The sequence below is a fragment of the Octopus bimaculoides genome, chromosome 15 (assembly GCF_001194135.2).
Source record: "Octopus bimaculoides isolate UCB-OBI-ISO-001 chromosome 15, ASM119413v2, whole genome shotgun sequence".
Classification (NCBI taxonomy): domain Eukaryota; kingdom Metazoa; phylum Mollusca; class Cephalopoda; order Octopoda; family Octopodidae; genus Octopus; species Octopus bimaculoides.
Genome location: NC_068995.1, coordinates 13,607,587 through 13,622,998, shown reverse-complemented (window position 1 = coordinate 13,622,998; position 15,412 = coordinate 13,607,587). Strand labels below are relative to the sequence as shown.

Sequence of the window (15,412 nt, the reverse complement as noted above, 5' to 3'; positions counted from 1 at the left end):
TTTTTTTTTTTTTTTTTTCATTTCCCAATTGAGACAAAATTGTGGCTTGGTCACCCTTCACTTCAAGACACCATTAAGATGCCAGTGATCAGTTCCTGTCCTTCTTTTCAAGGTATCAATATTTCTTGACAGGTAAAGTAGAGAGCTGTTTTAGCTTGGTTTCTACGACTGAATGTCCTTCCAAATGCCTGGCCTTCATGGGCGACTGCTGGTCTTCCATAAACAACCTTGCCTGGACTTGTGCCTTGGAGGGTAACTTTCTAGGTGCAATCCCATGGTCAGTCATGACCGAAGGGGGTCTCAGCAGCAGGACCCATGAATATTTCATGGAATTAATGGTAAACCTATTGAGTTATTTCTGGAAACTTTATCCAAAAAACCTGAAAGCATAACCTGTGTTGTGTCTGTATGGAAAGATAGTCGCTCATCTGCTATTCATTGAAAAGTGAAGGAAATTGGAATACGATGATTACTTAATGCACTTTGTATATATACTTTATATACTTTAGGCACAGTTTTATAGACTTAATACACAGCACTCATAAAATAAATAGTCACTCTTATTTTTCCATTTTCCCCCATAAACAACAAAAAACAAGTCCTGTGATACAACATTTAGTTAGATTTCATATATCTGCCATGTAAATAAGTGTGAATATTTCATGGAATTGCACTTATATGCATGCATTAAGTGATAGATGATATATAAAACTTCAATTAAAAAGAAAAACTTTACACCATACAATTACCCCACCCCCATCTCCACCACCATCATCTCTCTCTCTTTCGCTCTGTTTTTCTTTAACTTCACCATCAGAACCCTCTGCTAAAATTATACTTTTAACCATCCTCCTCTATATCATCACTACTTTCAACTAACTTTTTTAACCACATAAGTATTATGTTCCCCCCCCACCTCACATCATGGACGCTTCTTTCTTCCTCGTTGCTTTATCCTCTTTTTCTCTCTCCTTTTTCTTGCTCTTCTCTTTCCCTTCAACTAATCATGTGAAAGTGTTACAATTACATTCCCTCTACCTCACATCATGGACGTTTCTCTCTCTCCCTCTTTCTGTCCAACTCTTTGCCTTATCCTCCTTTTCTCTCTCCTTTTTCTTTCTCCTCTTTTCTCTTCAACTAATCATGTGAAAGCATTACAATTACATTCCCTCTACCTCATGTCATGGACGCTTCTCTCTCTCTCTCTCTCTCCCTATTTCTCTCTAATCACATGACAGCATTACCAATGGGCTAAGTAATGGAATGACAAGCAGATTTATTATAAGATATTCTTCATTATTTTTTAGAATCGATTGAAACAAAGAGGTGTGTTTCAGAAGTAATGCTTGTCTTGTGACATTAATCCTAAGTCAGTTCAAGTACATATTGATGATGTAATATTCATACTCTTATTATGACCAATTAACATTTGTCCCCGTCTCTTCTTTTTTTATTTTTTGAAGTAGTGGCTTAAGTCAGAAAGTAGCCAAAAATAAAACGAGAAGGTCAAAGTCGCAATTAGTGAGAATAAATAAATTTGCCATTACAAAGAGAAACAGTTTGATGTTTCAAGCAAAAAAAACCTTCCTAAAATACTTTGTGGTTTCATCTTTCATCTATTAACAAATCTTTCATCATATTTTTCATTGTAAACAAGCTTTTCCTTTTAAGGTACAACTATAACTTGGAAACAAGTTGAATCACTTCATACATATTCTATCCGTAATAAACAAGATAGTACATTAACAGTAGTGAAGGCATGTGATTAGGGAGTTGGGTTTGATCATTGTTAGGTCATGGGTTCAATTCTCAAACTGGGGAGCAAAGTGCTTCTTTTTACATTCAGCTGAACCATTCTCGAGCCATGCCTGGCTCATAAGGGCCTGGTTTCATTGGCATATAGGTTCTCCACCTGGACGGGACACTGGTTCGTCACAAGTGAGCTGCTAGATGCAGGAAGAGTGAGAGAAAGTTGTGAAAGAGTCAGCCATTTGCTTCTACCAGAGCCGCATGGAGCTTAGGTGTTTCGCTCATAAACACACACATCGCCCAGTCTGAGATTCGAACCTATGATCCCTTGACTGCGAGTCCACTGCTCTAACCACTATGCCATGTGCCTCTACTATTTTACTATATTCTTCCTTATTTTTGAAATCAATTGAAACCTTAGCCACAATCACAATAATGACAAGAACTATAACACCATCATATACTAACCTATACTTAATGTTCACTTATAGTATGGTGGTGCTATGGTAAATAGTCACTCATATCAAACTAGTACGTGGAAGTAAATTATTCTGGCCTGGTATTACATGTTTCTATATTACAATGGGAAGAGAGAGTGTTGGATCATAGTAAACATGAGGCTGAAAAAGTGTAAAGGAAAAGGAGCTGTTGTTAAAAAAGTTTGTGAGGCACTGCACTAAACATTTGATAACACAAAAACTGAAACATTATCCATTTCCAGATGGTTATTGATTAATTGTCTTTGAACATGAGAACTTCTTGTAAACCTTGTAGGATTATCAGTGGAAGCTTTTACTTCTTTATATAGTGTTGTAATACAGTCATGTCAGTGTGGTTATTAACCTGATAGATACAAAGAGAAAGTGAAATAAATTTCCTCAACTGAAATTTTGAAGCTCTATCACAGAATTGGCTTGCATGGTATTTAATATGACTACAGTGCTTGTTCTTTGATCTAACACTTTCATCATCGGCAAAAACATTCTTGGTTTATGTTTGCACTCTTTTCTCTCATTCAACTCATCCACCATTGATGTTACTACTAGTTACTCTACAGATCTTGCATAAAACATAAAACAAGTGCAGGTAATGGCTGTGTTAACAAGATCACTCAGGACAAAGTAGATAAAAAAATGTTTAAAGTTATGGACTATATCAGAAAGTAGCTCAGAATGAAAATTTTGCAGGAGAACTGAAAGAAAAAAAATGGGCCTTCCACTTCCAATGACTTCAAAAAATATTTTTTTCGAGAAAATTTCTTCAGATATCTGTTTTAAACATCTAAAGATTATTGTACTAGAATAAAAGAACCTGAAATTCATGAGAAAGTTAATAATTCCACAAAAGCCTTAGGCTCCATCATTTGCTGTGGCAAGACTATTTTTAATATTGATTTATATTTATTATTAATTCCAAAATCACTTAAAGAATTTTTTACAATTTCATTCAATACTTTAGAGTGGTTTTAGTACAGGAATTAAACCACAAAAAACTAACAGTTTTATTCTGTCAAGGTTTTTTTTTGTTTTTTTTGGGGGGGGGCAATATATAATACACACATACACACAAAATATGCTTTTTACAAGCAATATCATTTGATTCATCCAAAATCAAAGAGAACTATTACTTGTCTTCAATTTGTTCTTTCAGCTAAGATGGAGCGATAGCATTTTTTTATAAGTACAATGCATGCTGTTATAAGCAGTCTCAAATCAGCAGCAATTGATGATGACAGAATTCCCTTTTAGAAATGATTGATGCTATGGATATTTGCATGACAAGCTACAAATGAAGTTAACTGTTGTAATTTTCATATACAGCTATATGAATTTGAGTTAAATACTTTATACAGGGTGCCCACAAAATCTGGGTACATGTGGATTAATACATACTTTAAAAAATTATTATTTCTTATATTTAATTGTTTATGTTATGATTTTATTTACTCCATGTATCCACATGGGGATTAACACATACTTCAAGAAATTATTATTTCTTACATCTTACAATAATGATGATGAATTCAAATCTCACTGAGATTGACTCTGCATTTATCCTTTTGGAATCAATAAAATAAGTATCAGTTGAGCACTGGGGCTCATGTAATTGATTAACTCCTTCCTCCTAAAATTGCTGGCCTAGTGCCAAAATCTGAAATCATAATTAAACCAGTTTTGTAATCTCATATTTAAACATTACACAATTTACAAAATGCTTTATTACTATCATATTTTATATCTCTCACCTAATTGCAGATCAATTAACCAGGTTTTAAAAATATCTTATACTTTGATTACTTTCTCAATGTATAACTGGGAATAGTTTAAGAATAATTAAGTTTTATTTTAAAAAATCAGCTGGCCCTGTGCCGTCAAAAATGACAGCTAATTGTAGTATTTTATATATAAATAGGGTACATAATGCTGATACAAACATTCACATACTTCCCTTGTACATGTACACATATACTCAGAGTTGAAACGCTGTTTGATTTTTCTTTTCAGGGTTGAATGTTCACCATCCCACTTTCATTGCACACACACACACAAACATTCACATGACTCCTTTTTATATATACACACATATACTTATGCAGAGTTGAAACGCTATTTGATTTTTTTTTTTTTCTCTGTAGAACTTCCATCATCCCACTACCAAGTTTACCATCACCCCTTCCTTTCTCATTCATATGTTGTGACAGAGAAAAACACAAGTGCATTATCATAGTAAATGCTAAGCTTCTTCAGACTTAGCTTATCTTTGAGTATCAGATACAACTTTCACTTTGTCAAACTGGAATGAAAGTAACATCATGTAATCAATAGATTACTCAGACTTCCACTTCATGACTGAATAATTGTTCCACTTTTCACTTAATTTTAAAATTTCCAAATCTGTGACTAACTGAAAGGATTCCTTTCTTCTTCACCCTCACTAATCTCAAAGGCTCTGCAAAGATTACAAGCAATTGCTATTACTCCTCATACTAAACCTTTAAAAAATATAAAAATGAAAAAAAAAAATCTTGCTAAATATTCACATAAGAAACTCAAAGAAGATTGTTTTTTTCATGAGCAAAGTTTATTGTATATAAGACTGAAAATAAAATATGAAAATATATAAATGAACTTAATTCAAAAGAGAATAATTACAAGACAATATTCATGTGAACAATTGTCATCAGAAGTTCTATGCTGGAAATACTTCAAACACTACATTTGAAGAGATCTGTTAAAGATTTTTCCAATTGGATTTGGTAAGAATGTTGATGTTGGTGATGTAGTATGATGAAATAACTGCAAAAAGAAAAGTGAAAATTTGAATAACAAAAAAAAAAAAAAGAGAGAGAGAGATTATTCTTCTTTATTTAGTATGCTTATACTTTGCCCCTATTCCGTCGCCTATGATCCCTCACTCTCCCTGTATACTCTTGCAACTTCCCTGTTCTTCTGTCCTCGTGGCTTATCCTGACGCTTCATAACCATCATCTTAACCCTTTAGCATTCAGATTACTCTGTCCAATTTAATATTTACTCTCATTGTTTTTAATTAATCATGCATTATCCCATAGCTTCAAGATTTCAATGATGCAATTGTTTTATTCTTAGAATGACATTGTAGGGTAGGTGGGAAAGACTTGATCTAGTCAGTTTTACATAAAGCAGGTAGAACGCTTTGGCTGGATATGGCTGGTTTAAATGCTAAAGCGTGAATGTCCCACTCCAGCTACACCCACTTGCAGGAGTATCTGAGCCCTTTCTCTCATACTTTAACTTTTTGTCACCTAGTATAAAGCTGCCTCTCAACTGTGTGAGCCTTGTGAATCAGAGTGGTTGTTCCAATGCATTTCTCTTGCCATTCTCTAGGGACAACACCTTTTCCATTTTGTCTGCTGGAACTATGAGACAGTCTGACAAACCTTTATAGAAAATTCAGAAATACCAGTTTGGAAATTGATTTTTAGGTTGAAAAATTCTATTTTGTCCTTAGAGTTTTTGTTAGAATTATTTTCCTTATACAGGCATGGCTGTGTGGTAAGAAGCATGCAGAAACGTTAGCACGCATGGCTATGTGGCGAGCTGGCAGAAACGTTAGCAGGCCGGGCGAAATGCTTAGCGGTATTTCGTCTGCCGTTACGTTCTGAGTTCAAATTCCGCCGAGGTCGACTTTGCCTTTCATCCTTTCGGGGTCGGAAAATTAAGTACCAGTTACGCACTAGGGTCGATGTAATCGACTTAATCCCTTTGTTTGTCCTTGTTTGTCCCCTCTATGTTTAGCCCCTTGTGGGCAATAAAGAAATAAGAAGCTTGCTTCCCAACCACATGATTCCAGTTTCAGTCCCACTGTGTGGCACCTTGGGCAAGTGTCTTCTTGTGAGAGGATTTGGTGGACCGAGACTGAAAGAAGCCCATCATATATATATATGTATAGGTCATCCTATAAATAATGCAGTTCTTTTCAATTGCATGAATTAAAAGTCGGAGGGGGATGAGAAAACAACCTGCATCAATTTGCTATAAAAGCAGGTAGTAATTTTACCTTGTACTTATTCTTTGTGCAAGTTTTGAAGAGTGCACTTTGATTTTAATGGCTATAATGGAAGTGACAAAGGTGCATATTCGGCATATTTTGCCTTATGAGTTCAATAAAGGCAACAATGCAACGGAAAGTGCAAGGAATATTAATGCAGTATATGGGGATCAGACAATAAGCGTAAACCAGTGTCAACAGTGGTTCCAGAAATTCTGAGCCAGAAACTACAGCCTAGGAGACGAGCCTCATCCTGGAAGATCTGCAGTTCTGAGTTCAAATTCCACCAAACCCAACTTTGCCTTTCATCCTTTCAAAGTTCATAAATAAGTACCAGTTGAGCACTGGGGTCGATATGATTAACTGATCCTCTCCCCCTGAACTTGCTGGCCTTGTACCGAAATTTGAAACCAATTTTAATTTAGAAATTTACATGCTGGAGGCGGGGGTGGGGGTGGGGCAATAAGTTATCATCAATGTATGCTGACCCCTACTCTAGAGCTTTTCACTTTGCTTTTTCATTCTAATAAAGCTACTAAAATGAATCCCAAGTAATACACAGATCAATTTCATCACAAAAAAAAAAGCAGCCTTTTGTCTAGGTTAAGAAATTAATTTACGACCCAATGATGGAAAAACTATATATTATGTAGTAATTTAGTAACTATCTTTATTGATTTTGTTTATCACTTCTGTTATAGCTCAGTTATGTAAGTATTGATATAACTCTGGTACATCTATGGTCAATACACTTCGAAAATAGACTGTACTCTTGGTTCAATTGAACTTGTCGAAGTCAGTATTTCATTTAATAATATCACAACCAAATCCCACCCACCAAGCTTGGGAAGGAAAACTATAGAACTAGTAAACATACAATAATTTATAACAGACGGGAAATCCTTTCATAAATTTACCAACAATTAAAAAAAAACTTCAAGCAAAATAGCTTGGCTTGAATCAAAGTAATCCAATAGTGGAAGCAATGGTGCTAGTTAAGGCATTCGGAAATTTTTTGTATTGTAAATGTATACAACTAAATTTAGTTATGAATGTTGAAAAAGCGGGAGATATTGATTCACACATACTCACATATATGTATGCATATGTGCGTGTGTGTGTGTGTATATACATATATATATATTTATGTATATACCAAGAAAGAAATACAGGGTTGGCCAAAAGTTCATAAATACTTAATATTCAACCAAGCTAAAATCAGACTGGAGCCTGGTGCAGGTCTCCGGTTTACCAGTTCCAGTCAAACCGTCTAACCTATGCCAGCATAGAAAACAGACATTAAACAATGATGATGATGATGATGTTAATTATTTTAAAATCAGTTAATCAACACAAAGAAAGAAGAAAAAAACTTTACCAAACAACTTACTTGGAATAGATATGGTTGGATATCAGGGTAACTTGTATCAAAGACAAGATCCAAATCTTGTAAATTTGGTGTTTTGGGAACATACTCATGCTTGTTCATTGCTTCTATTATATGAACAACCTTCTCTGATAATTCTTCTCCTAATTTTTCCCTCTGTTCTTGACGATCTAGAAATCCAAACAGAATTTATCAATTGCTAAAACCTAATAAAAGTGCATTAATTTTTCTCTGGGGGAATAAAGCAGACATCTTAATGGGATATAAAATCACATTTTTACAACACACACATACAAACAAATATATCCAGTACAATGTAGTTGAAACAGTATTGGACCATGAGGCAGTGTGAATTACAGGAAATTGTACTTCTGCTCCTTAATATAAAGTTGTAATATTAAATATATCAATATTTTAGAACACATTCACAAAGAATCAGTTTAAGATGCAGTCACACTGACTACACAGCAGCTACTACAACCAGTAGACTGCTGAGTAATTAGAATGTTTGAACGAATGAAACAAAGTTGTTAGGAAGCTCACAAAAATAACCATCTAGATACTTAACCCTTTCGTTACCAACCTGGGTGAAATCGCCTCTGGCTCTGTAGTACAAATGTTTTGTTTTCATAAGTTTTGAATTAAAACCTTCCACCAAACTTTAGTCACAACTAATGTTCCTAACACTAGCTTAATGATAACTAAGTTATTTTACTAAATTCTTTGTTATATTTAAAATAATTGAAAGAAACACAGAGCATTTCAAAATAAATACGGTAACGAAAGGGTTAATGTATACACATTGTCAATAGACCAGTTACTGCAGTTACCTTAGGTAGGCTACCTTCTTGAGCCATGCCAACCCATAAGGACCAGTTTCCCGGTTTCCATGATGTATAAATTCCATACCTGGATGGGAGACTAGTCTGTTGTAGGGTTACTCATTTTTGCCAGCTGAGTGGACTGGAGCAACGCGAAATTAAGTATTTGGCTCAAGAACACAACACATCGCCTGTTCCAGGAATCGAAACCGCTATCTTACGATCAAGAGTCCAACATCCTAACCACAAAGCCATGTGCCTCCACAATTACTGCAGTATTAGTCCTAAGGTGGCCTCTCTTATGGACTTGCTGTGTTAAAACAATAGATAGCAGAGAGAGGGAAAAATTTATCCTAGCAACAACCAGCAAGAGCACCAGGTACATTTTGGTCATTACAATGACAGGTACTCACAGTCAGCCACATGCTCGAATAAGCATCTGGTGCTCCTGCTGGCCGCTGCTGGGATGAATTTTCATCTCCTTCTGATAATCATTGTGTTTTTAGCACAGTAGTTACATGAAAAAAAATGCAATCTCAGGGAAAAGACATGTATACATTAAGTATGCTAATAACTTTATCATTATTAAGCTGGTGGTTGAGACATTAAAAGATTCTTATGTTTCATAAAATGAAATGGAAAGTTTTAATTTAAATATGAGCACTTTAAAATGGGATGTTTTGTATCAGAAAAAGATGTAGTCCCAGGTAGATTGGCATGTAAAAGGCTTGTCTTAATTGTTACTTTAGGAAAAAAACAAAACAAAACAAATTACTTACCAGATTCTTTATCTAATGTAACAACTTCTAACTTTAGAGTCCAAATTTCCCATGGAACAGATTCATGTTGAAATAACCAGCGACTTCGCCTCTTCTCATAGAATTCTAATGAAATCTAAAAGGTGAAATTAAAAAATATGTTGATAAACTTTTAGATCGGTTCAAATATGTTTGACATAATCGACCTGTGAAAAAAAACCCATTGTGGTTTGCTTTTGGCAAAAGATGTAAACACTCAAGTCATTTCAGAGCATCCACAATGGACTGATATATGCCTCTGGAGCTCTTTATGCTATCATCAATGTCAGATACCAAGGCCATTTGGACTAAAAATTTGTTTATTATCACTGCTTCATGTGCCAACTGCACACACATATACAGAAAGGCGGCGAGCTGGCAGAAACGTTAGCACGCCGGGCGAAATGCTTAGCGGTATTTCGTCTGCCGCTACGTTCTGAGTTCAAATACCGCCGAGGTCGACTTTGCCTTTCATCCTTTCGGGGTCAATTAAATAAGTACCAGTTACGCACTGGGGTCGATATAATCGAGTTAATCCATTTGTCTGTCCTTGTTTGTCCCCTCTGTGTGTAGCCCCTTGTGGGTAGTAAAGAAATAACACATATACAGAAAGAAATAATTTAAATGTCACAACAAAATACTTGATGGGATATAACTTAACTAAACAAAGAATGAATTAAAGAATTCCAGTTTATAAGGTCTTGTCTTGTGTGAAAGGCCTTATAAAGGGGAGCTGGGAAAACTTTTTATGATCAGAATAGTAGAAAATAGCAAATACACAAGGTGTTAGAAATACAGTTCTTATGTTTTACCCACACTTGGAAAATTTTAACTTTGGTGAGGCATCAACAAAATGTGGTATTGGTTTTGAACATAATGTTAGTGTTATCTGCATTGCAGATTCTTTAAATGATTCCAGATAAGCTCTTGCAATAAGACAAAGACATAACAGTTTGCTCTATCTTCTACTTAGTGCATCAGAGTGGCTGTGATTTTATATGATGAACTAGACATTTGCTATTTAGAAAACTAGTTTTGGTGTCTTGTTTCTTAAGTGTAAGCTGTAATATTGTTGCAGATCATTTTGCCCAATGTTGTAGGAATTCAACAATAATTAAAGCTGCTAAAGCTTATAGAAGATGAACATCATAAAACTTTAATATATATATATATATATATATATATATATATATATACACACATTCCAGTCAGCGCTTCCTGCTGCCAACCTTCACCTGTTCCAAGCAAGATAATATCTCCACATGGCCTGACATGTTCTCGCAGAACATTGAAAATAAATGAGTTTGGATGACAGCGTCAATCATTTACAACTATCATGCAATGTCAAGACAAGGAGAGAGACACACACACACACACACACACAGAACAGGCTTCTTTCAGTTTTCATCTATCAAATCCACTCACAAGGTGCCATGCAATGAGAATGAACCCACAACCATATGGTAGGAAAGTAACCTTCTTAACCAGACAGTGCCAAGTGTAGATATAAATATTTAAAACATTTTTCATTTTCAAAAATAACAGTTAATAGCTTGAAAAATGATAATTTTTTTACTGACAAAAGCTCATGTTGGACACTTAAGCAAAGTTGTTGCTGTTTACCCCCAGGTTAGTTCTAATCAAGTCAAGCAATAACCATTCCATCATTTTTCAAAATATGTCCAACCTTTTCTTAAATGGTAGGGTATGATTTCAGGGAGATTTGACTGCAATTTCTAACAGATCAAGTGACTGCATTGATTCAAAGTATTGTTGCTGTTCAACCTCAGGTTAGCCTTAATGAAGCAGACCTACAATTAAAGGTATTCCAACCATAACCATCCCATCTATTTTCTATATGCAGAGAAGCCAGTTCTATATTATCCACTGTCACCTTTTCTAAAATAGTGGGGTGTGATTTAAAGGAAATTTGGCTGTTATTTCTAGCATATTGAGCGATCACATAAAGACTCCCCTTGTTATTTAGAATGAGACCAATCCTGATCAATCAGATTATGATCAAAGGTGTTCAGCCAAGATCTTTCCACTCATTTTAAAAATTAGTCATAGTGTCTCTAGGACTGTATTATCCAATGTGTCCTTCCTTTTTTTTTTAAGACACTAGTGCATAGTTTCTAGCAGATCAAGCAACCACATAAAAATCTTGCTTGTCAGCTCAACATAATTTATATCAGAGGAGAAACAACAAAGCAAAGATGGCAAAAGAAAAAAATATACAAAGTTCAAAAATAGACATGAAATGCTATCATGAGATGTAGTATCCAGTATAAGCAAAGAACCAAATAAAAACTAAGGAAAAATCAATGAGAGTGAACATAAAGAGAGAAACTGTAGATGTAATCAATAACTACTATCATTACTGGCATGAGTTTAAATAGTCTTAATTTGGATAAAGAGATAGCTGAATTAATTATGGTATTGGAGAACTAACGAGAAAGTCTACAGTTCATATATTTAACAGCTGAATACTACAAAGCTCTCAAGTACAACAGAATAGAAAGCTACATGAGTTTTAGGGTTTTTTTAAAAATTTATCAACTCAGGAAGAAGGACTGTGTCCATGACTGTATCCAAGGGTTCTGAGAGGGAGGAAGGACACCTAGCTTAAATGCTTGCATCAAAGTGGGCTCCTTTGCTAAAGGCACCCAGGGCCCAACACAATAAATTAAGTCTAGTCCCCGATTAAGCCATGGTAAGATTCGAACTCAGAAAGCAAAGAATCAGAACAAATACCACAAAGCATCTCACCCAAAGCTCTAACAATTCTACCAGTCCACTGTCCTAGTCTGCTATTTTATTTATCGACCCCCTCCACTCTAAGAAGGATGAAAAGGCAAAATTGACCCCAATGGGATCTGAACTTAAAATGCAAGAAACTGGAATAATGCTTTAATGGCATTGCTAAGAATAGCAACCAAATCTTCTTTAATCATACTCTATTGCATTAAAAAAAGGGGGGACATATTGGATGGATATTACAGTCCAGATATTACCTATTTACTTACTTAAGCCTTTTTCCCCCAATGGAGTATAGGCCTTTCTCTCTCAGCTTTTGTTGGTTTTGAATCATCATCAATGCTTCTGTAACTTTGTCTTTTCCATATAGGGGTGTTGGCCCTATACAAACCCATTTTTATCTCCGAGAAGAGGTGGTCCATATTAGTCAGGCCCCTATCCTTTGACCTGTCTAGCATGGAAGGCTCTATCAGAAGCTGGTATAGCTGCTCTCAAGGTCAACGAGGTACACAAGCTACCACACTACAACAATGACTGGACCCTACATGTTAAAAAAGAGGGGGACATATTGGAGATATAATATAGGTCCAGATATACTTTGAATAAAAAATAGGATAGTTATGACTTGAACAGACTCCACCCTAGACGTGCATGATCAGAGTGGACTGACGTGGACTAAATACTTTTTCTTGTGTGCCAGACTCAGCTCATTCCATGGGAGAAAGTATCCCACATTTGGAGAGGGCTGGGGTTAGGTTCAATAATAAGCGAATGCCTCTACATGGTCACTTGACCATGTAGAGGAATTCTACAGCCAAATATCCCTCGTATAACACTCTACTGTATTAAAAAAAATGGGTAGCGCATGGGAAATAATAAGGTCCTAAACGTGTTAGAACAATAAAAGGCAGGATGGTCATGTATGGAATACTTTTGATCATCGGCAGTGACTTAGTGCTCACCAACAACAATAAACTGTTTTGCTTTCTTGCAGTGCCAAGTTTAACTCATTCCAAGTGTCTGTCATTTTGTAACGTGGGTAAGGCTTTGATCCAGCAACCCTTCTTTGTAAAACATACAACACTACAGAAATGAATGACCATAAGCACCACAGGATATTCAACCCTTTAGCATTTAAACTGGCCATATCTAGCCCAAATATTTTACCTGTTTTATGCCCAAACTGGCCAGATCTGACCTCTCACACCTTCCCTACAATGTCATTCAAAACAATATGCAATCACATCATTTAAACCTTGAAGTTATAAGATGATGCAAGATTAATTCGTAACAATATGAATGAATAAGATTTACATTTGCCAAAGGATTAAAGAATAGAAATGGAAACATTGTTTATGTATGATTAAGAAACTCACTTTGCAATCATGTGATTTCGGGTTTAGTTCCACTGTGTAGCACATCAAACAAATGTCTTTTACTATAAACCTAGGACCAACTGATTCCTTGTGAATGAATTTGGTAGATGGAAATTATGTGTGTATATATCTATATGTATATGTATGTGTGTGAGTTTGTTTGTTCTCCACCATTGCTTGACAGCTGGTGCAACCCCATAACTTAACAGAATAAATGCCTAATTTAAAATGAATACTGGGGATGATTTGTTTGACTAAACTCGGCAAGTCAGTGCCCCAGCATGGCCACAGTTCAATGATTGAAAGGAGTAAAAGATAACAGATAATGGAAGTAAAGCAGAGAGGATAAGGTTACAGTTTCTTTGAAATCTTCTTCTCTTTCCTTAAGATGTTGTCCATAGCCTAAGAGATGTTGTCCAATTCTAAGTTCAAATTAAACTGAGGTCAAAATTGCCTTCCCCCTTCCAGGGTTGACAAATAACGGTGCAGAGCAGTGAACTGGTAGAATCACTAGAGCATCAAACCAGATGACTTGTGGTGTTTGCTTTGGCTCTTTACATTGAATTCAAAATCCCCTCTGGTCTAATTTACATGGGTGTTAGACCTAGAACCCTTCTTTTCCAGTTTAACTCAACCACCTGGCCCTTTCACCACTGGGCCCCATCTGCAGCTAGATCAACAGCTTTATTTAATCTAATATTACATCTAACTAGACCCTCATTAACCTGAAAAATGTATGTTTTTCACTAAGTTGCTCCAATACAACAAGCCTGTGTAGTTTTTATTTCCATGCTACATGTTTATTTTCTTTTAACAATTAGTCAGAGAGAAGGGAGTACCTATGGACCTTTACAAGGTCCCAAGACTGGTAGGGAGTGAGAAAGAGGAAGGTTTCCTCAAATTGGAAACCCAACCTCAATGCTTGCAATAGGGGCTAGGTTTCTAATCCACTAAATACAAGAAAGGACCAGTAGGGATGTTAATTAAACTGAGAGCGGGATCAAGTCTACCACCCACATAGACCACAGTGGGATTTGAACTCAGCACAAAGAACCAAAACAAACACCACAAGTCCTCCAATCTGATGCTCTAACGATTCTGCCAGTCACCATCTAGACTGATAATTAATTAACCCCAGAAGTATGAAAGGTAGTGTTGATCTTGGTTGGATTTGAACTCAGACTGCAACAAACCAAAATAAATACTGCAAGGTATTTTTATCCAGTGCTGTAATGACCCTACAATTTTACTAACCAAAATCTACAATTTGGAATATAAAATGTTATCAGTTGAAAAAGTCTAACTTTGCAATAAGCCATTTGTTATTTGAGCAACTAAGTGATGCAATGTTAGGGAAAAATATTGCATTCAAACCCAGCTAAAGAGAAAATACTGACTGAAACAGTGCTGACGAGATTAAATGTTTAGAACAGTCATGAGAAAACTGTGGCCGAGAGGACTTTCTAAATGGCAATGCCAATATTTTTTAGTGGTCTGCTTCCTGATAAAGTTTCCCAAGCCTGATTAAGAAAATTCAAAACTAATGATGTGGCATTGCAGTTTTGTCGGTGAGCAAGGCAGATAACTCTGCTTTCTCGAATTAGTTTGATTAAAACAAAAAACTGAAACAGGTTTTATTCCTAATTTGTGGTTGAGTGGTTAGTGATAGGAAGGGCGTACAGTTGGGAAAATCAATTGATTTAACATTGTGATAAATCAAACAAGCACAAAACATCTCATCTAGTCATGCACTGGAAAATCAATACAAAAATGCAAAAATAACCAGGGCTGGTAAGCTGAAAGGCTGCACCAGACTCCAGTCTGATTTGGCATGGTTTTCAACAGCTAGATGCCTTTCCTAACGCAAACCACTCCAAGAGTGTAATGGGTGCTTTCATGTGCCGCCAGCATGGGCACCATTTGCATGACACTGGTATGTAAAACGACTGCAATTTTGCTCAGCTTGATATATATCCTATATATATATATATATAT

The 15,412-nt window shown here is 35.7% G+C and overlaps 1 protein-coding gene across 1 annotated transcript in view; it reads right to left on the bottom strand.

Annotated features, from left to right (window-relative positions):
- Positions 1–4,808: 4,808 nt before the first annotated feature.
- LOC106874664 (autophagy-related protein 101) overlaps positions 4,809–15,412 on the bottom strand; it is a 23,259-nt gene continuing 12,655 nt past the window's right edge. Inside the window, exons 6-8 of the mRNA XM_014922461.2 lie at positions 9,267–9,381; positions 7,670–7,836; positions 4,809–5,045 (exon numbers count right to left, since the gene is read on the bottom strand). Coding sequence (XP_014777947.1) covers positions 4,962–5,045; positions 7,670–7,836; positions 9,267–9,381 — 366 coding nt within the window. The 3' untranslated portion in view covers positions 4,809–4,961. The remainder of the gene's footprint in view (positions 5,046–7,669; positions 7,837–9,266; positions 9,382–15,412) is intronic.